The sequence below is a fragment of the Fusarium vanettenii genome (assembly GCF_000151355.1).
Source record: "Fusarium vanettenii 77-13-4 chromosome 9 genomic scaffold NECHAsca_6_chr9_2_0, whole genome shotgun sequence".
Taxonomy (NCBI): Eukaryota; Fungi; Ascomycota; class Sordariomycetes; order Hypocreales; family Nectriaceae; genus Fusarium; species Fusarium vanettenii.
Window position 1 is genome coordinate 1674755 of NW_003315877.1, and position 20320 is coordinate 1695074.

Sequence of the window (20320 nt, forward strand, 5' to 3'; positions counted from 1 at the left end):
TTAATACTCATGTTAATGCCGGCGCCAGGACTGAAGTAGCAGGAGCAGGAGAGGGACAAGAAACAAGCTACGGCAAGCCACCGAGCGACAGACTAGGCAAAGCCTCAACTCGTCAAGACCGTCGCCTTTTGACTTTTGCCTGGCGTATTTAGTACGAAGCAGCTTAGGAGGGTCGCTAACTGCGGCAGCTGAAATGCACCTTTTCTTCTTTCGTCTTTGTTATAGCACCGGGAGAATGAAATTGGCCGTGTAGCTTTCGTGCATGTGTCAAATAGTGCTTTGTATATTATTACCCAGTTGAGTCAGCCCAGCCAGCTAAACTGGCGGCGGCCGAACGTTTGAATGTGACGCGAAACGGAGAGTAGAAAGAGTGTGTGTGTGTGAGTGACAGAAGGTTCACCCCTTACGCTTCGGCTGATGGAACTTTGCGTGTTGGTTGCCAAGTCCCTCTTGAACCCTCCCGTTCCCCTCCCTTTCCAGAAGCACACTCTTTTTTCTTTCCCTTGCTTCCATCCATTCTTTTTTCCCCCGCAGGAACAAGCAAAAAAAATCCCGACAGAATGGTCGCCGTCAATGTCGACTCCGCCGCTTCTGTTGGTGGCGGCATCTCTGAAGTGCAAACGCGCGGCTATGTCCCCGTCGGCCAGCTGGGCACGACGTCCATGCAGCAGGGCGCAATCGCCATCATCTTTCTCGCCATGAGTCTAGCCCTGCTCACCTGGGGGTTCCGCATGTACTCGAGGTTCAGTACCAAGCAGCTGGGAATGGGTACGTGCAGCCAACACAACACCAACAACATATCCGAAACATGTCGTTGAAAAAGTTAATCGCAATTGCAACTCTGCTAACATCTGACGTGTTTTTTAGACGATTGGCTAGCTACCGCCGCCATGGTAAGGGATCTTCCCTGACATTGCTGATCTGTAGATCTTTTCTCTGAGGCTGACTGACGATCCCCTCTCCACATTACAGGCCTTTTCTGTTGCACTGACCGTGCCCTATTACATGTGTAAGTCGATCATGATCCCATGTCGTTGTCAATGTTAACAATGTCTAGTCATCAAATATGAATACGTTGGCTTCCAGACGGCTGATCTTCCCCCGACGTATGATGTCGAGCCCATGTTATTCTGGAACTGGGTCATGCAAGTCCTCTACAACCCGATCCTCGCCCTCGTTAAATCGTCCGTCCTCATCTTCCTGCTACGACTGGGAGGACATCGTCGCAGTATCCGATTCGCAATTTACGGGCTCAATGTCTTTAATCTCACCATGATGGTCGCCGTCTTCCTCACTGTCATCTTCCAGACTATTCCGATCAATGCATACTGGGATCTTTCTGTGGCAAAGCAGCGCCAGATCGATGGTCCCTTGTTTTATATCGCGACGGCTATCATCACAATCATTACGGATTTCCTTGTTCTCTTGATCCCCTTCTGGATTTTCCTGGGACTCAAGATGCGCATTGCTGCCAAGATTGGCTTGATTGTCGTCTTCCTCATGGGTGGAGTGTAAGTATCGCCCTCACGCTCATCATTCTTCAACGCGTCTAACCTTCTCTGCCTCTTAGTGTCAGCATCGTCGCCATCGTTCGTGTTCACGAGCTGCGTAAAAAGTTCTACGTCAAGGGCTACGACTCGAGACACACTCTCGGCGACACCCTCAGCAGCATCGAAGTTAACCTGGCCATCATCGCCTGCTGCGGTCCAGCCTTGCGACCTCTGTTCCGCAGGATGTTCCCTGGTCTCTTCTCCAACAACAGCAGCAAGGATACTGGTAACAACTACACCCCGGGCAGCAGATACGGAACAGGCTACGGAACTGGTACTGGTCTGCGCCAAGGGAACAAGTCCACCACTGCATCATTCCCTCTCAAGGATATGCATATGAGCAAGACGCATACCGAGATCCGTGGCCACTCTCCCAACGGCAGCGAAGAGGAGATTATGACCTACAACGGAATCATTAGGACAACAGCTGTTAGTGCTCGGTGACTCTCATCATATTCATACACTAACGTCAATCAGGTCAACATCAAATATGATCAAGCAACTATATCCGACAAGGATTCTGGTCCGGAATTTTCAGAACCAGTGCATCCCAGAGGCACTTGAGTAGTTAGATACTTTATGAAAAGAAAAAGAAGGGGAAAAATTCAAGGGTACGGCAAATATTCAAAAGGGACCATTAGGGTCTTGTTTAATTCCACGACAGCGGTGACAGGTTTCAAAGATATCCAGCGGGCGGGAGGCACCGCAATCACTGTCGTTAGTTCATATGTAATCTATGTACGAAGAATGTTCTTTGTTCTTTTTAATGAGACGATCGATGAAATTATATACTGAATCGCTGGCAAGTAAGGGTGTGTCTAAAAGTCAGTCCACAAGCTTGGCTGATAAGATGAAAGTTGCCAGGGGTGGTAGATCTGAGATGAAGTTAATAAAGAATGTAATTCCAGGGGATAAGCAGGGACGAGGGCTCTTGCGTTGCCGATCCCAGACGTTATGGAGTTGCGTGGGTTCTTATTATTCTCGAACGACATTTCCAAAAAGAAGTAGAGTTTTTGCTGAACTTGCTTCCACAAAGTCGGCAAAATAACTAGCAATACCTAATTTCTCACATGCAATGAGTTAACGAACAGATGATTCAATATGCGCTCTATTGTACTGCCAGGCGTTTCTTCAGAGAAAGCTGATTTCCCGCCTGACATGTAGGGTAAGAGTTGATTCAGCATGTACAGTAGTTTTCTGGAGGCGGATCTCAACATTTGACTCTTTGTAATCCGCTCACTTGCCAAGTCTATAGTAATAATTTTAAAGGGATAACAATTCAAAAGTGGCTCAAGAGCCGTCTTGAGATGCTTCCAAGTTCAAGATGCTTCACGTCCTGGACTCATTACGTCACAAGGACCTTATCTTATCGATAAACATGCTTCTATCACGTGATGCCGATATTATTAGTGACTAGGCTAGGACTGGTCGCATGACGACCTACCTAGATCGGAGCCGGCCAGGGTCAGGTGTGACAGCGGCATTCATATTACTTCTTTTCCAAGATAGGCAGGGCAGGATCTCTGAGATGGCTTTAAATGTACCATCGGAAAAGAGATCTGATAAATTACAGGTAATGAAAAACCCTGCAACATCTTATGCGCCTCGATGAGATGTGAGATATGACCATGCACATTGAGGATTTGTCGTCACAAAAATATCACATGTGACTGTTCACCATCACATCTGGAAGGCGTAATTAACATGACCCTTTTCGTATTGCTGGAGTCTGTCTATATGTTGTCCCGAAAATTGGGCTGGTTATGCCAGTCATCATTCATGTCAGAGACGTGATAAAGTTAAAAGCCGTTGTCGCCAACTCAAAATCTCTCCGACATATAGAACTGCTACCTAGGCATACCCTTTTTACTCTCTCAGCTCTATAGCTTGGATGGTCTGATCTTGGCTCCGTTGGAAATGTTTAATTCCTCCATGACCAGACTTGTCACTTCTTGCGCGACACCCCACGATAATTCATAACCCCTCCCTCCAGCCCCATACGCATGCACGACTGCTCGACCATTCTCCCTCAAAAACGACTTTCTCTCAACCTGAAGACGCATACCTCCATCTCGGGTCGGTCGACGTCCTACCACATCTGCTATAACATGGGGACCTTTACCCCCCTTGTAACCCTCCAGTGAGACGGCAAGACCAGGATCCAGCCCCTTGGCGGCTTCTATCAACTCCTCCCGTGTGTCGAAGTGCGGCTTCGTCTCCCAGTTATTAGGCTCTTTTGTTCCTCCAATGATGGTGCCGCCGTCAAAGAACCGAGGAATGACGAAGCTCCAGCTTCCGTCTTTGCATTGTCGGATGATGGTCTTGGAAAAGCCTGTGAGGTTTGTGAGAACAATTTGGCCTGTCGATCCAGAGTCAGTACAGAATCGAATTAGGTATGCAAACTTGAGAAAAAAAAGTCCCCGGAATTTTGGGCAAAACTGCGCACCTCGCGTCGGGAAACATTTGGGGTCCCCAAAGCCCACGCCGCTGGCATTGATCACGGCAGCGACATTCGGAGCCACCGAGAACTCCTCCCACTCACTGGCCAAGTTTCTCTTCAAGGTGTGCCCTCCTTGGAGAAGAAACTTTCTTAAAAGCCCGGTGTAGTAGACCGGTGCGTTGAGGCAGAAAGTTTGGTACTCGAAGCCTAGGACCACACCCGGAGGGAGAAAGGATGTCGGCAGCTCATGAAATCCCGTCAACCCCGTGTCAGCTTCAAAGGAGCCACCATTCCACGTCTCATAGGCTTCATCCGTAGCCTCGAGATATTCCACACCAGTAACAGGCGTGATACCGATCCACGGCTCTCGCTCTACTTGGCCCCTTAGATGCTGGACAGTTTGTTTCAGCCAGGCTGCTTCACGAGCCAGTTGGGGTGTTGACGCAGGGATTGGTCGAACGTGAGCTCCCGCCCAAACGGATGCATAGTCAACTGCGTGTGAAGTGGGAGCTCCTGGTGTGCAAGTTGGGAAATCCCGGGAGACTATCATGACGAGATACAGGTGGTCAAGATGCTGTTCGGCCAACTTTGACTGTATGCTCAAGGCACAGGTAAGCCCGATTATTCCTGCTCTATTGTGGGTTAGTACCGAATAGGGAAATTTGAGTTTCTTCATACCCTATCACCACTATTCTGCGCTTTGGAGGCTGAGCGGTGTCCATGTTGATGATTGTAGTGGTACGACGTTTTTGCCAATGGTATTCGCGAACGGCCTCGCCTCATTTGCTTAGATAGGAGAGAAAATCTTCCGAGCCTCAGGGAGGATATTTATCTGTAGCAAACACTTAAGTCCTTAGCATGGACACTAACGTTGATCGGATTGTATCTCGGGGGCTCGGATATCCCGATCTCACCCTTCGTTATCGGCCTTGCACCGAGAAACCAACGCCCGACATTTGCCCCTTTTGCTTAATTTTGGTTTAACAACTGTCTGAAATTCCTGAGATTCCCGACTACGAGTAGCAGCTCATGAAACTCTCTGAATATCATGTGTGCTATCCAAGGTGGCCTTTTATGGCACGGCATGGGGGTAGAAGATATATACTTGATACGCACGACTTGTCTTATCCCTTCTCTGTTACTAGGCTTCGTGGTATTTCTTATATTCCTCTGATTTTTATTTTATTATAGTGTCTCTGTATAGCAATTTGAATTTGACTACTTTCAAGGCAGCTTTGTCTTGAAAATAACCCACTGTGTTAACATCGGGTCATGATGTTGTCATGTGTTCAAGATCTGTTCTTTATTATAGTTGCAGCCCGGCCCTTGATGGGTTAACTGAGCCCGAAGATCGTCTTGAAAATAAAACTTATTATAATCCAATGAACTCAAATACGGTCACGGCGCTCTATTCCCAAACTTTATCAACCTAGGCGTTGTGAACTTTCTTCAACTCCGCAGTAACGTCATCCATAAACATCTGGGCCTTTCGCACACCGACCATGTGCATAAAGGGATGAGGCACACCCGTATACCGCCGCACTGTAGCCTTGACACCAGCTTCCACCAGACGCTGCCCATATTGTTCTCCCTCATCTCGAAGAGGATCGCAGCCCGCGGTGCAGATGAAGGTGTCACAAACACCAGTCAACTCTCCCTTGAGGGGACTCAGGAAAGTCTCTCCCCGAGCAAAGAAGGCGACTCTCTCCTCCTCGGTCTTGGGAGCCCAATGGTCCCGGAAGTAGACGATACGTTTCCAGTTAAGGCAAGGCGCCAGGGCATTCTCGGCAAAGGATGCGAAGGGGCTTTCTTCTGGGGTGGCGGGATCATCATGGATGACTGTGCAAGGAACCGCCAGAACAGCTAGAGACTGGTTAGTTAAGATGTAAGAGTGAACCTAATCTCTTACCCAGTTTTAAAGGAAGCCCGTGGTCACGCGCCAGTTGCTGGGCTACGGCACTTAGTGTTCCCCCGACGGAGATGCCTCCGATCGAGATGGAGTCAGGACGAACATTAATTCCACTCCCGTGGTGATGCACCTTCAAGTTAAGACGTCAGTGCCGGATATGCAAACGCTGCAATGAAATGGAGTTCTCAACCAACCCAGCGAATGGCCGCCCAGGCGTCATCGTGCCCTTTTCCAAAGGCGTTCTCTGCCATGAAGAGTCAGTAGCTGCTGCAGATGAGATACTAGGGAACAAACCAGGGCAGTGTCTATAATTGACATCCATGACCATAATTCCAAGTCGGTTCCGCCACTCCATGCAGAGTTCGGCATCGCCAGTGAGATCGCCAAAGGTGAATCCTCCGCCTATAGTGCGTTAGCCCTTCAGTCCCAAACATGGCCAATATGAGAATACAGCGCACCATGAAAGTTGATGTGCACCGGGTACGGCCCCTGACCAAATGGCGACTTGCTAGTGTCGGGGTGATAGCATCTCGCAGTGATCTCATACCCATCGTCTGATTTGATCTTGATGTCTTTGACAAAGTCCTCGTTGGAGAAGTCCCGGCACCAAGGCGAGGCATACTTCTTGGGGTTGGCGCGGATGTCAGCAATGGAGACGGAGTGAGTCGCTGGCTTGTTCGCGAGGTTAAGGTTGTAGTATTCTATAAAGTCCTTGTCTAGACGACTCAGAAAGCTGGGATTGATCGGATTCTGAAGGGCGTGAGCAGAGCTCGAGTTGCTTGGGGTTTCGGTGGTGAGAGCGGGTGCCATGTTGAGAACTTGGTGGACTTGGTCGAAGGAGAGATGACTTGATGAATTGATCATCCTAGAAATGCGAGGCTAAGGACCACCATTTTAATCCATGTCATCTCGGATCTTCGGCCAGCTTCTTCAGGGGTGTCTGTTGATCGGTAGCTACAGGCATAGCCGATCGGCGTCAAGTTCTGTCGGACCAAGAGTCGAAAGCGCTCCTAAGCCGGAAATAGATCAAAAATAACACCGGGATCACAGGGCCAACCTGTTGACAGCTGCAACCACACAGTTCCGACGTCCATCGGCATTGCCGACGAGTCACACGCGACCAGGCAGTTTTCGCGATGAGCTCACATAAAACAGTAAATCCGTCCAGCTGCGGTAGATATGCTTGATGAGCTACGCACAGCGAGCTTCGCAGTAGCATATGCATCGAGACAAAGCTTAGCCCCTGGCCAAGATCACAATGATTGTGGTAGTTCTGCATACTCCACTGCAAGCTGGGTCTCAGTGACGAGACCCAATCTTGGAGCGTCGAGGTTAGTTGGAAGAACAGACTCTGCGGGTCAGTGGGAGGATGCTTGTCAAGGTTTCTCCGACAACAGACGTTAAAGTCAGCCAGCTTGCTCCAGAGATAGACGGTGCGGATGAAATAAGGGGCTAGGCTGATCTCCGAAGGGTATCCTGTAAAGGACTGGATCCCTTCAAGAGTCAATCCTCTCGACCCCTCCTGGTAAGCCAGTGAGGTATCCGTGCTCGGGAGTGCTATTCCGATATTCACTTCCGATAGGCAATGCGGCTTGCACAAGAGAGACGCTAGAGCTCTGTCAAGGAGCAAGCATGCCCAATACACGCGACACCGGATCTCTTGCTCTCTTGGGCCGTACCTCTGATGGTAATCCTTGTTGAGGCGCATGATCTGGGCCATCCGAATGGCGGTTCCAGCGTACATCTAGTGCCGAGATCCAGAGCCGGCGAGAAGCTCGGCAACAGCAAGGACGAGATATCCTTGGATGTGAGGGACTGTGAGAAATTAGTGGCCGAAGTGGTAGTCGTAGATTGCATTATGGTGCCCTACCACTCGGCTCATCCGATGCAGCCTTGGCCTTGGACCGAGCCGTCTGTGAATAACGCTTCCTGATTTCCTCCCCGCTGGACAATTGGAATCCTTCGGCCGCTTCTTCTGGGGTGAGGTACCGTGCACATAGGCAGATGATGGAGTACACTAGGAAGGGCTTGCTTTGATAGTTGGCTTCAAAATCAGGACGATAATCAAAAGAGCAAAAGTCGGATGCAAAATGTCTGGTAAAGAAGAGCTCAAAGCAAAGCCGTACAGACTTTTGGCTGATAGCAGTATCGCTCACATCAAGACAGCTGGTGGTTACTGATGACGGTAAAGACACGGGGGTATCAACCTGGCCCTCCTGAGGTGATGGCATCAACTCAGGTTGTGGTGACGATGGCCATAGGCACGAAACTCCAGCCGATGCACAGAACCTGCAGCGAGGCCGTACTCAATCGCACTTGGTCTTTCGACGCCGGCTGGATGGTAACTACAGCGTCAGATTTTGCGGGGGATCATCATGACAAGGCTGGGGAGCATACCACGTCCCACAAGCTTGTGGAGTTCGCCGGGGGACTCTTCGTCGCTGGCCAGTATTCATGCTCGAGTCGGTGACATGGAGTGATATCAGTCGGTACAGGAGGATGCTGGTCTTCAGAAATACCGGCTTTTCCGTCGGAAGCGATCGGAGTATGGCTAAGACAAGTGCGGGGGGTGATCGGCTTCTTCAGCTCATCCGATGATGGAGCTTATCGGTATCTTGGGATGATACGGGATCTGCTTGGAACTTGCGGAGAGATAAGCTTAACTAGACGGAGATGGGTTCATATTAGATATGATGGTTGTGATGGGGTATAAGACTGCATGAGAAGCTTGGATGAGTTGAGCTTCTAATCTAGTCATTCAGATCTGGTTCGTTAATCCGCCTTCACAGTTTCTTCTCTGACCATCATGACTATTAACAACCCTGCCACGATGGCTCCTAAGCCATCGGAAGATCTTGAGATTCAAAAGAGCCCCTCCAAAGACCTAGACATTGAGGTCGATAACGGGGTTGCCGAGCTCCACCTCGACGAAGCTGTTGTTCGGTCTCTGGGACGAAAGGCCGATTTAGGCCTCATTCCTGTCTTGGCTATTGGATATCTGATGAAGTAGTTCCCAGTAACAATCCCTCGTGACGGAACAGTTGGCTGACCAGAATGAATAGCTCGCTAGATCGCAGTAATCTGGTCAATGCCAATACCGCCGACCTTGAAGATGATTTGAACATGGTCGGAAGGCAGTACAACGATGTTCTCACCTTCTACCAGATACCATTCGTCGTGTTTGGGCCCGTCATTGCCATGTTGACTCGCATCATTGGCGCCAAATACACCATCTCTGGAATGTTGTTTGTCTTTGGTGTGGCGTCCCTGGCTACTGGCTGGGTCAAAGACTATCATCATCTGATTGTTTGCCGCGTCTTTGTGGGCACTTTTGAGTCTGGGTTTCTTGGATCGTAAGCCCATCTACCTCGCATGTTTGACAGAGCAAACTTATACTGAGACTGTTTCGTCAAGGGTCATTTACTACCTCTCCATTTGGTACACTCGAAAGGAGCTGGCCAGCCGAATCGGCATCTTCTACGCCGCCTTGACTGCATCTTCAGCCTTTGGTGGTCTCCTCGCCTACGGTATGTTCCAAGTCACACCGAGCAGTGGCTACTTCCGCTGGTCCTACCTGTTCTTCCTCGAGGGTGGCATGACGGTCTTCTGGTCTATCATATGCTTCTTCGTGCTCCCTGTCGACACACAATCAGCTTGGTTCCTCAACCCGACCGAAAAAGAAGTTGCTGTTCTGCGATTGGAGCACGACTCAGTCCAGAGTCTCTCGACAGAGTTCAGTTGGAGAGAGTCGCTGTCCGAGTTTACCACACCGCATGGATACATCCGTATCGTGCTATCTTTCGTCATGGGAGTTATTCTGACCTCTAACGCAAACTTCCTGGCCATGGTTGTGAGGCGTTTGGGTCATGGCGTGGTGAAGACGCAGCTTGTGAGTGATTTCTTGGCCCTGACTCTGAAGTAAAAGCTGACCCAATGTTGCAGTACACAGTTGCGCCAGCTTTGACAGGAGCCGTTTTACTCTTTCTCTGGTGCAGGTTGTCGGATCACTTCCTTGAGAGAGGACTTCACAGCGCCTTCTCCGACGTCGTCAGTCTCGTTGGATATATTTTACTCTTCACCGTCAGCACTGACAACTTGGCTGTGCTCTACTTTGCCATGTTCCTATGCACCATCGGTGTAAGTATCCCAGGCTCTGACACTGCAAGAAACCAAACCGCTTACACCTGAAATAGGCATATCCTAGCACCCCGATTAGTGCTACATGGACGGTAGCCAACATCCCCAACCTAAACGCCCGAGCTCTAACAAACGGCCTGTTTGTAGCCTTTGGCAACTGTGGTGGGTTCCTGTCAAGCAACATCTACCTGAAGTGGGAGGCACCGAGGTACAGCACTGCACTAAAGACAAACATTGGAATGTGTACCATCTCTATCTTTGCGACCACTGCTTATACTCTGTGGATGAGGTGGGAGAACCGGCGCCGCGATAGGCTTTACGGCAAGCCAAGTGGTTCTACAGAGGGTATTACTAGCTCTCGGGACCCTCAGTTTCGATTCCAAGCATAGATCCCGAGTTCATGCCGAGATGCTGCTGTGCGGACCCTATTTATACTAGGAATTTAGGGAGGTTGTTTGAGTCGTGTATCCTATTCGAGGGTCTTTGTTCAGATTCTCATAATTGGCTGTTTGGAATCTACGAGGCTGGAGGGTGCACTACAAAGACAAGCGGTGACGGATTGTTATAACGAGTGCTCCCCGTGGCAATTGACTTGCAAACCTAAAAGATTTCCTTCCTATAGTACATTGAGCAGTTAGGACGATGCCTAAACCTTGGAAAACACCTCATCAAGCCAACCCAGCGTCTTGAAACCCAGCTGCTGCTCGGCACCAATAGCACAATGCTCTCCAGCACCTAGCTCAGTCTCGAACAAGAGATACTGAGACTTGTCGCCCAAAAGTCTCGCCATCTCCTCTGGCTGCCCCGGGGCAATATGGTCATCCTGGCCCGAAGCAACAAAGACGGGACACTTGATCTGCGAAAGCTTCTTCTCGTCGAGATCAAATTCGCCGACACCCGAGAGCCAAGTGTAGGGATCCGTAGTGTTCCAAGCCCATGTACCTTGGTCGACTCCCCACTTGAATTGAAGAGTGATGTCAGGAATAGCGAGGAGTTTTTCAACATATCCGTTGAAGCCAGTCTTGTTTCCAGAGGTAAAGAGCTCGACCATCTGAGCTGGGAACTTTTCGAGGATGGAGCGTTGAAGGTTGAGTAATCCGTCGATGGCGACTACAGCTGCGAGACGGTGTTCGCGTGTAGCAGCCAGAGGCGCGAGAAGTCCACCAAAGGACAGGCCGATCAGCGCGACGCGATCGGGGTCAACATCCTTGCGCTGACGGACATAGTCAACAACAGGAGTAACGGCCTCCCACCATTCCGGAATGAAGCCGATATTCTGTTGTCGGCGCACAGTGGGCTGGCCTGGACCCTCGTAGGTGATGCAGTTCCAGCCACGGGCGATGACTTCGCGACAAGTGCCATGATACAACGATTCTTGATTACCATCATAACCCGTGCCAACGATTATAGTAGGAACTCGTTTTCCTTGCGCAGCTTTCTTACCAGGAGGGAGCTCTGGAGCTGCTGGATAGAAATATGCGGGCACAGTAAAACTTTTGGCCTTTAGTTGGACAAAAGTCGGAGGCTTGGGCAGTAGGTTGACGGCCTTGTTGAAGGCTTCGCTCTGCTTATCCCAGAGCGTGTAGATCCGAGAATCGGACTGGTTTCCGTGCAAGAAGAAATCGGCAGCCCGGTAGTAGGAAGACGATCGGAAATAAGCCTTGCGAGCGGATACCCACGCCTTGCTGCTCTCTGCCTCCTTGGCTTGAGCACCAATCTTGTCGCCAAGAAACTTGAACTCTTTGTACCAGCTCTCGATGTTTCCAGGTTCGATGAGTGCGGCGGCTCGAAGGATTTCTCCTGTAGCAGCACCTTCCTCATTGGCGAGAGAAAGGTATTCCTCGAGGATGAATGCAAACTCGCCATCGCTGCTAAGCTGGTACATAGAGGTGGTTGAGTTGCTGAGGGTGACGTTGGGTGGATATGGCTGGCTGTTTGCGCCGGCAACCTATGTATAATCAGCCACTACTATTTTCACGGCCATGGGTCATGGGAAGAGGAGATACATACAGCAACAAGCGCGACGCTGAGCGTCAAGAATTGCTTGGAGAATATCATGATGCCCTGTGGTGCAAGAGCCAGTTGGGTGTCGATGTGAGTGAAGATGATGTCTGTTGCCAAGACGGATTCATGACTAGTTTAAGTACTCGCTTGTGTTGGGGCTGATCACCTTGGATCCATTTCTCCCCCTTCGAATGAGTTGCTCCATAGGTCCTAAACTGGAGCCTGCCATTCGGTTATTGAAGTCATCTATTCAACTCGGATCGAAAGAATTACTTTAATCGGAATAGAGAGTTGCGGTGTTGTCGTTCTCGTTCAAGTCAGGTCCCCTGGTTGACTGGGGCCTCTTACATCAGCGCTAAGACATTTTGAAGGAATAAAACCTAGCATCTCGGGAGGAACGGCATAGCATCATATCAGAATCTCGCGTATTGGTGGCAGATCTTATCCGCCTTACTGTGCTCGGATATCGGCATGCAAAAGCGGGGCAATCCTACATAGGAAGCGGTTTCACAGAGTTCAGGCAATAGTAGCCGTTTAAACGAGAACGACGCAAGGATGCTGAAGTTCCCTAAGGATCCGCAATGCCATTTCAAGGTAACTGCCATGTGTCAACAGATTACAATCTATGTTATCCCTGTCAAGTCATCAACTTATCATCATAGTATAAGATATGGTAGAGCTATTCTTATTGAGAATATCCTAGACAAGTATAAGAGTCGTCAGCGTGTTCATGCTAAACCCCTGCAGTTAATTTTCATATGACGACTCCTATGTTCCTTAAATTCTTGCTCCGAGTTAGAATCACCGTCTGAAAACCCCTAGTTGAAAACTTCCAGCTTTGAAAACCTCTGAAACCCAACCTCTCGTAGCATCATCCCATAGCAACCCAGACACACACTGCCAGCATGGCGATATCCAATCTCCTTTGAACCTTATCCCCAAACTCTTCCTCCAACGGATTAAAGTCACTGGAATCAAGTCTTTAACCCCTCCCCAGCTAGGTTCCAGTATATAAAAGAGGCTTTTGAGTTCAAGACAACCCCACCTCTACTGTCTGGCATGAGAGCTATTCCCACTGTATCCTTTGTTCTCCTGACAAAGGTGGCCCCCTCGAATGCCTCCTCTCAAGTCAAGTAAACATTCTTTGCTAAAAACCACTTTCGTTAATCTTTATAATTATCGTTCACACGATTGACTGACTACCCACTGAAAGACTCGTACGCTATGAGCAACTCGACTCCAACCCAGGCTCTTCGTCACAGCTTGTCAGCATGCATCAGCTTCAATGTAGCCTGCACCATCGCTACTGCTCTCGCCTTGGCACTTCTTTTGCGCAAATTCATGTTCAGACCTAAAACTGGCAGCATCTTTCCAGTTTGGGCAATGATCGAACTGGCGCTTGTCAGCTATATCTTTCGTGGGGATGGCATAGGCCAACGGATCTTGTGAGTAGCCAGTGAGGCCAATGCAACGTATGGCGACTTTTAACGAGACGAATCTAGCTTGGCAGCGCGAAAATTCGGTGGGTCACTGTTTGGTCTCACATCAAAGCACCAGGTTCTTGTCCATCTTCCAGACGTGGATCGTCTCATGGAGCAGTCACTCCACGCCCTAAGCGCCGAGCCTGTTCAATACGCCCTCCTCACTCGCGTCTACGGCGGAGTCGACTCGCCAGCTCTTAAAAAGAAGCTTGAGAACTCGTGGAGAGACTTTCTGCCTTCGATGGAGAGGCTGTTTCTCAGAGAGAGCGGCGCTACGGCGACTATTGAGAGAGCTCGGGTTGCTGAGCGGGCAGCCTCACTGGTGACCTTCTCTTCTGATGTTCAGAATTTGAAACGCTGGGAGCTCTGTGCAGATGTTCGAGCCATCGCAACAGATTCACAGAGTTCTCTTGCAGTGGTAGAAGCCAACCTTTACAACCTGGTCAGGGACTTTGGCGCCTGCATTGCCATCCCACTCCTCTACGGAAACGACCTCTTGCGTCAACACCCACGTCTCCTGGAAGACTTGTGGAAGTTTGACAATGATCTCTTTATACCGCTGCTACTTGGAGTTCCCACGTGGGTCCCTTTTAAAATGATACAAGAAGGGCTGAGAGCACGATCGCGGCTTCTATCAGCCATGGAATCCCTCTATCGCTGCATCGACCAGCATCAGCGAGGAGAAGTCTTCAACTCTGAGTTTGACCTATCAGACGTCAGCAGCATTCCGTTTGAGAGGAACAAGATCTATGAGCGAGAGGGCTGGTCCCTTCAAGAACGTGCGGCCGGGGACTTTTCCATCCTTTGGGGCCAGAACGCCAACCTGCAGCCTATGCTGGCCTGGCTCACAACTTTTGTGTACGCTACTCCAGGCCTGGTTGAAGGAATCCGGGAGGAGACAGCCGCCTACATCAACCTCTCCACTATAGCCCCTCTCGAGATCATCTCTATGGACATTCCTGGCTTGTGTCGCGATTGTCAACTCCTCAAGGCCTGCATCTTTGAAACCTACCGCATAGCAAATGACCCAGCCGTCATCAGACGCGTCGAGCGTCCAATCGCCATTCAAGATGGTGAACTCGAGCATCAGCTCCAGGCAGGCTCCTTCGTCTCGATGCCCACCTCGCTCACCAACAACGATCCAGCCATATTCGCAGAACCAGACAAGTTCATTCCAGAGCGATTCCTGGAGAGGAACCCAACCATCGGGAACATGACTGCTCGATACGGAAGGCTGAAGCCATGGGGTATGGGGTCGTCAATGTGCAAAGGGAGGACTTTTGCTCACAAACACCTGACGGTGGTAGGGGCTGCCATCATCAGTCTCTGGGATATTGAACCCGTGAGCGGGGCTTGGGAAGTTCCTGATATGATTCCGGGGTCGAGTGCCAAGAGGCCGGCCAAGGATATCCGCGTCGTCATCAAGCGAAGGATTCTATGAGTTGCTAGGAGATTGGATGAGGTCGTGATAATGATGTAGGTTTCTTGATTAGCTTGCCGACTTGATCTTGTTTCTGTTGTCACAAATCTTGTTGAGGCCATTGTGGTTTGGCCCTTGGGATGCACACTCTTGCGGACTAAACTTGTTCATTGTATTTGGTGGTCAGGCTCCTCCTCAGTGGACCACCTGAGCCTCGGACAGCTACAGCGCCAGTTTACTTTCCATACATAATCTTGTACAAGTATCCTTCCTTTCAATGAGCCCAATTGGTATAAACGACCTTGCTTCAAATCACCACTCACCCCACCAGAGCACACCCCACATGTGCTCCATCCCACCAGCTGCAAGGATATATGCGGCAGCTATGCCGAAGAGGATATACGGCAGCAATAGAAGTGAGTTTTGGAAGGCGTGAAGAAAAGTCGGGAGAGAGTTCAGTGTGTTGTAGATCTTCTGAGCCAATGACATGCTCTGATTGATGCGCTGTTCCAAGACGAGAAGCCCTCTCGCCGGGGGCTGGTACTGTTCGACTTTGGCCTCCGGTGGTTGCAGTTCTTCCGACAGGTGGTCATCCAGCTCGTCTGCTTCGTCTCCCTCCTTCTCATTCTCCACTTTGCCAGCCGCCATCAAAACCATCTGTCTGTCCAGGAGAATCTTCTCCAACTCATCACTTGCAACATCATGGTGGCCGTTGAGCTTGTCATGGGCCTTGGCGATACTCGCTGCCTCCAAAAGATTAAGCTCTGCCCGCCGAGCAGCTATATCGTCAAGGCTGCTCTCAAGCTCCAGAACGATCTCTCCCTTGAGAGATTCCAACTCAGAGATCTGGGCTTGTGCATATCCCCAAATAGACTCTATCTGCGCCAAAGCTTGGCCGTTTCCGAGAATCTTGCAGAGGCCCTCGGCGTTATTGACCAGGGACTGGAGATGGGTCGTGGAGAGGTGTCTGCGATGGACTGCGTAGTGGCGGATGTGTGTGGCTATCTGGAAGCATTTAGAAATTTCGTAACCTTCAGGATTGTTGACGTTGCTCTTGAACGAGGCGATCCTCTTGTTAAATTCCCCCACCCATAGATTCAGTTCACCAGCCTTGGGGCAACGCCACTTGCGGCTCTCGAGGATCTCGGGCATCTTTTCCGTGGCGAAATCGAAGCATGCAAGCTCCAGAATAGCCTGCATATGAGATAGGATGAGATTTTGAATGCGCAGGGGGAGGGAGACTTGAAGCTGTGATGTCTCGGCGGGGTATCTGCTCTCATAATTCGCAGGTGTGTCTAGTTCTGGCTCAAGTTCCTCCAATGTGTCGCCGCTGGACTCTGATAAAGCTGTGAGCGATGCGTTAGTAGTCTTGTTTCATGGTTTACTGGGAGTCGCTACTTGCCTCCGTACTCCCCCATAGAATCAGGCTCCGATTCCGGAACCACACCATTGATCATTTTAGAACAAGTCCCCGGCTCAGAATTTGGGGCTTGAAGGAAAGCAAGCTCTGAAGCAGGCGACTTGGGAACCACTGGCCCTGGAACTACCGGCTTTGAAACCATTGGCGCAGGTGGTACGGCAGTACGTGGGTTCTTGGCAAACCGAAGACGCGCTCTTGCTTCGGACTCAAAAATTTGCTCGTTGAGCAAGCGACAGAGTGACTGGCACACAAACTCGTGATTGCTGCTCTTGAGAAGGGAGCTGACGCCGCTGCGCTTCTTGTTCTGGCTAACAATGGGCTGAACGGCCTTCAACCCGCGGAGCTTGGCGCTGCGGCCTGAGAAGATGTCTTTGAAAGCGAGGTAGACTTTTTCCTCGAAAATAGGATCGTGAGGAGATGCCATGAGGGTCGTGCAAGTAAAAACAAAGCTGAGAGAGAAGGGCGTACTGTCGTGGAGAGTCAAGACGCGCTTGAGAAAGCAGAGTTGAGATTTAGCGCCGCGACAGAAATATATAGCCGCCCTCGGCACTGCCCATCAGTGCAAGGCAGATTCTCAGCGGTAACCGAGACGATTTGAAACTGGATTTATGGTCGGGGCCCATCACCAGGTGGCGACCGGTGTTGGTCGGCCTCCCGCAGGGGGGTCTACCAACGGGTCGCAGATTCGTGGCTGAGCGTTCATCAACCAACAAGGCCAAATATCTGGCGATGATGCAACTTTGGATGGCCTTTGATAATGCGTACCAGGATCCCTTGTTAGGCCGCGGGGTCCAATGGTTTGCGCCTTGTTATCTGTGTGTCTCAGGTTTCGCAAACTCATGTTGGATGCCTATTGGCTGGATGCAATGTTGAGTTGGCAACAAGGCTGGCTGGCAAGCCCAAGCGACAACATGGCGAGGAATAAATGAGAGTATCTGGTCACCTGCAATAGATAGGTATGAAGTGAAATTGAGTCATCATTTGTGATATATTTAAAAGCAACTCCTTTTAATCTCCGCTCTTCGGTTTTGCTACTGAGTGGGCTGCGCTTCTCTAACATATAAACTCTATTCACCTGGTAATCGATATAAGGATTGTCATCTGTTCTTCTTATACTAGAAAGGAGAACTTCTTTGTAGTCATTTTTAGGTATTTGGAAAGTGAGTGCCGGTTCATGGCGTAGGAAGGGTGATTGGTTGTGTGCCTAGATTACTGTCACTAGTCAAGAGAAATCTGATCAAACACGACCAAACAATATAGCGAGGTAAAATCAAAACCAATCATGGATAGGTAGAGGAGTGTATGCACCCAAATTGGTGAGAGACTCAGATTGCGCAAACTCCAGGTCATATCAAGATAATCAATCCGGCTAGTGAAGGTCTCAATATTCTCAATCATACGAATTTAGGACATAGCATATCAGTGTTTAAATGCCATTCTTATATTAAAGAGCTAGTATTCTTCTTTTTCAATTACATCTTGGTCAAGCAAAATAGCAAATAACACACTGATTGATATGCGAGAACACGCCTTGGGGTGCAGCGTGACCCTCATGGTCGTGTGCGGGTCCCTCGGGCTCAGTCTGCGAGCCCGGCCAAAATTGTAAAAGCACCACATCTTCCCTCTCATGACTGATTTTTGCACCCTCATTGGTTGAGACCCCTAATCCCTCTACCACTAATACATAGCAAAAGAGCTAGCATATTGCTCATTTGCTTGACACTTGTCTGGTCTGTGAAAGAACAATGAAATCATTCCTTAAGAAAAATCCAAAACATTGCCCAACCTGTCATGACTTGGGATATTATTCGGTCATTGCACAGCTGGGATGTGCGTCACGGTACAGTCTACCCACCTAAACCTCCACTCCAACGTGCCGCTCCACGATACCTCGATCCAGGACTCGTCTTCCGGGCAAAGGGATGGATCCCCCAGGGGAAAGCCACGCACATCCTCCACGTACGTAGACTCCTCATCCTCCATCTTCTGCAGATCAATGTGCAGCCCTCCGCTCTGGTCAGCCTGGATCGTCTTGAGAGCCCTGTCGAAGCGGAACTCTCCCAAGCACTCCTGATGACCATCCGTATATTGCACGAGCATTCCAATGACAGGTCTGTGGGATAGAGAAACGTCTCTGCATAGGGTAACATCCTTGACTCTCTCCAGAGTGCATCGAGATGTGAACCAGGGATTCTTGCGGACGATATGAGGAGGGTCGAGTGTGCGTGGGCCTGGCCGGGGCTGTCGGTTTCGGATAGGCTCCTCGATTGCTTCATCGGACGCAATGAACCTGACAGCCGGCTCGTTTTCAGGGCCGACCTTGTTGAAGTAGATGCGTGAGCCCTGTTGGGAAGGTTTCATGATTGGATTCAAGATCAAATTGTGAAGGCCCTCCTTGTCTGATCCAAAGATGGTTTGTCTTGCTCGATTCGTTTTGAACTGGGAGGCGAAAGTTACTGAAGATTCAATAGCATGCGCGTGATTGGGCTCTTACCACAAGATCGAAAAAGTCCCCGCCAATTCTCCCCCTCCAGCGTCGCTGGATTTCGGTGATGTATTCCCCTTGATCTACGGGCATGTAGATCAAGACGTGTACCTGATCTCCAAAGCATGCATCGACCTCTTTATAGAATTCCGTGTCGTTTTCTTCCCCGTGCGCGTGGATGGTAGATACCCAGTGACTCTGGCAAACCATGGTGTAGCCCGTGACATCTGGGGCGTTGCAGTCAAAGTATGTCATGCGAACATTCCTACTCACAGCAAACTGCCGCACAGGGTAGTCATAGAGGAGAAGATCAATCTTGTTTGAGGGGTAGTCGGGAGTTGGCCATCCTACGTGAGGGAATTTGAATTTTGCCTCCTCATCAGAGGCGTCGGTGATCCTTCTGAGCTTGATACCCTTGAGGCAATATCAGCTTTGAATCTTGTAAAAGTGGCATGCTTACATCTGACTCGACTCGTATCGCAGAGAATTTGAATCTAGAGGGTGAGATATCCCTCCACCATCCTGTCATTTCTGGGAATTTCTTTGACCCAGGAGTTGGAGGGAGGAACTGGACAAATCTAATACCCAGGTGGTCCTCGCAAATCCTGATTTTATAGACAGGTCCCTTATCGTTGGCGTTTAGAATAAGGCGATATCCCTCACCTTGAACTGTGTCGATGTTGTGCAAACTCTTGATGTATCGAACGCCGTCTATCACACTGGAGCTTGCGTATACATCCTCGGAGAGTTTGACTGTGATGTCGCATGCTTGACTGAAGACTGACTGGTTCTTGACCGTAATTATAGCGCTTTCGCGTACAAGATAGCTGGCAATCATTGTCGTCACCTCGAAAGGGACTTTTGCTGACAGAAGATTGGATATCTTTGGAGCCAACAAGTGTTGGATGCGCTTGAGACGCTGGCGCTCCTCGAGCTCAGAGAGCCCGATACTGTGCTCTGTAACGGCGAGTAAGTCATAGGTAATGACAAAACGCTTGAACTTGATACAGGAAGAATGGAAAAGCCGCACAACGTTGCTGCCGGTTCCGTCGATCCGGTGACGCCTGGAGTGGAACGCATCGTTCACGCGAAAGCCAAACGCAGGCGAGAACCGATCTGTTCCAATTTCTATGCAGAGATGAGACTTGTATCAAGCTTTTGGCGACGTATATACAGTACGGGTAGCGACAAATTCACCATCTCTGAGGGAGAACTGGCACAGTCGACATCGTTTCGACGCGTAGTAGGACGGCGGATCTTCGACGATGGATTTGTCAGCCCTTCTCGAGGGAGCTGGCAAAGGCTGGTATACCCTGAAGATGGAGGGAGGAAACGACATTAAGAAGCAAAAACTGTCAATGTCAGCATTTGTCGATGGTTTGTCAAGATGAGGGAGGGAGAATGCGCAAGGGGACGATGCCTAAATATACCTTCGGGGAATGATGGCCAATCAACATCGAGTACGTACGTAGCC

General features: G+C 49.9%; 8 protein-coding genes across 8 annotated transcripts; 3 read left to right on the forward strand and 5 right to left on the reverse strand.

Moving 5' to 3' along the window:
* Nucleotides 1-560: 560 nt before the first annotated feature.
* NECHADRAFT_85038 (uncharacterized protein) lies at nucleotides 561-2114 on the forward strand (the record flags this gene model as incomplete). The annotated part of the gene is made up of 6 exons (XM_003050135.1): nucleotides 561-768; nucleotides 868-893; nucleotides 973-1009; nucleotides 1058-1511; nucleotides 1571-1979; nucleotides 2028-2114. 6 exons carry the CDS (start codon nucleotides 561-563, stop codon nucleotides 2112-2114), a joined length of 1221 nt encoding a protein of 406 aa, XP_003050181.1.
* Nucleotides 2115-3430: 1316 nt separating this feature from the next.
* NECHADRAFT_49089 (uncharacterized protein) lies at nucleotides 3431-4666 on the reverse strand (the record flags this gene model as incomplete). Its single annotated transcript, XM_003050531.1, has 2 exons — nucleotides 3431-3909; nucleotides 3997-4666. 2 exons carry the CDS (start codon nucleotides 4664-4666, stop codon nucleotides 3431-3433), a joined length of 1149 nt encoding a protein of 382 aa, XP_003050577.1.
* Nucleotides 4667-5419: 753 nt separating this feature from the next.
* On the reverse strand, nucleotides 5420-6709 carry NECHADRAFT_85040 (uncharacterized protein; the record flags this gene model as incomplete). Its single annotated transcript, XM_003050532.1, has 5 exons — nucleotides 5420-5853; nucleotides 5900-6029; nucleotides 6094-6143; nucleotides 6194-6301; nucleotides 6358-6709. The coding sequence occupies 5 exons, from the start codon at nucleotides 6707-6709 to the stop codon at nucleotides 5420-5422; spliced, it is 1074 nt and encodes a 357-aa protein (XP_003050578.1).
* A 2020-nt stretch (nucleotides 6710-8729) lies between these two features.
* NECHADRAFT_49183 (uncharacterized protein) lies at nucleotides 8730-10425 on the forward strand (the record flags this gene model as incomplete). The annotated part of the gene is made up of 5 exons (XM_003050136.1): nucleotides 8730-8905; nucleotides 8962-9252; nucleotides 9314-9788; nucleotides 9842-10036; nucleotides 10093-10425. The coding sequence occupies 5 exons, from the start codon at nucleotides 8730-8732 to the stop codon at nucleotides 10423-10425; spliced, it is 1470 nt and encodes a 489-aa protein (XP_003050182.1).
* A 257-nt stretch (nucleotides 10426-10682) lies between these two features.
* Nucleotides 10683-12094, reverse strand: NECHADRAFT_85042 (uncharacterized protein; the record flags this gene model as incomplete). The annotated part of the gene is made up of 2 exons (XM_003050533.1): nucleotides 10683-11984; nucleotides 12047-12094. 2 exons carry the CDS (start codon nucleotides 12092-12094, stop codon nucleotides 10683-10685), a joined length of 1350 nt encoding a protein of 449 aa, XP_003050579.1.
* Nucleotides 12095-13264: 1170 nt separating this feature from the next.
* On the forward strand, nucleotides 13265-14962 carry NECHADRAFT_85043 (uncharacterized protein; the record flags this gene model as incomplete). The annotated part of the gene is made up of 2 exons (XM_003050137.1): nucleotides 13265-13485; nucleotides 13543-14962. The coding sequence occupies 2 exons, from the start codon at nucleotides 13265-13267 to the stop codon at nucleotides 14960-14962; spliced, it is 1641 nt and encodes a 546-aa protein (XP_003050183.1).
* Nucleotides 14963-15253: 291 nt separating this feature from the next.
* Nucleotides 15254-17202, reverse strand: NECHADRAFT_85044 (uncharacterized protein; the record flags this gene model as incomplete). Its single annotated transcript, XM_003050534.1, has 3 exons — nucleotides 15254-16287; nucleotides 16389-16910; nucleotides 17127-17202. 3 exons carry the CDS (start codon nucleotides 17200-17202, stop codon nucleotides 15254-15256), a joined length of 1632 nt encoding a protein of 543 aa, XP_003050580.1.
* Nucleotides 17203-18173: 971 nt separating this feature from the next.
* On the reverse strand, nucleotides 18174-20185 carry NECHADRAFT_85045 (uncharacterized protein; the record flags this gene model as incomplete). The annotated part of the gene is made up of 4 exons (XM_003050535.1): nucleotides 18174-18800; nucleotides 18856-19260; nucleotides 19307-19962; nucleotides 20044-20185. 4 exons carry the CDS (start codon nucleotides 20183-20185, stop codon nucleotides 18174-18176), a joined length of 1830 nt encoding a protein of 609 aa, XP_003050581.1.
* Nucleotides 20186-20320: the final 135 nt, after the last annotated feature.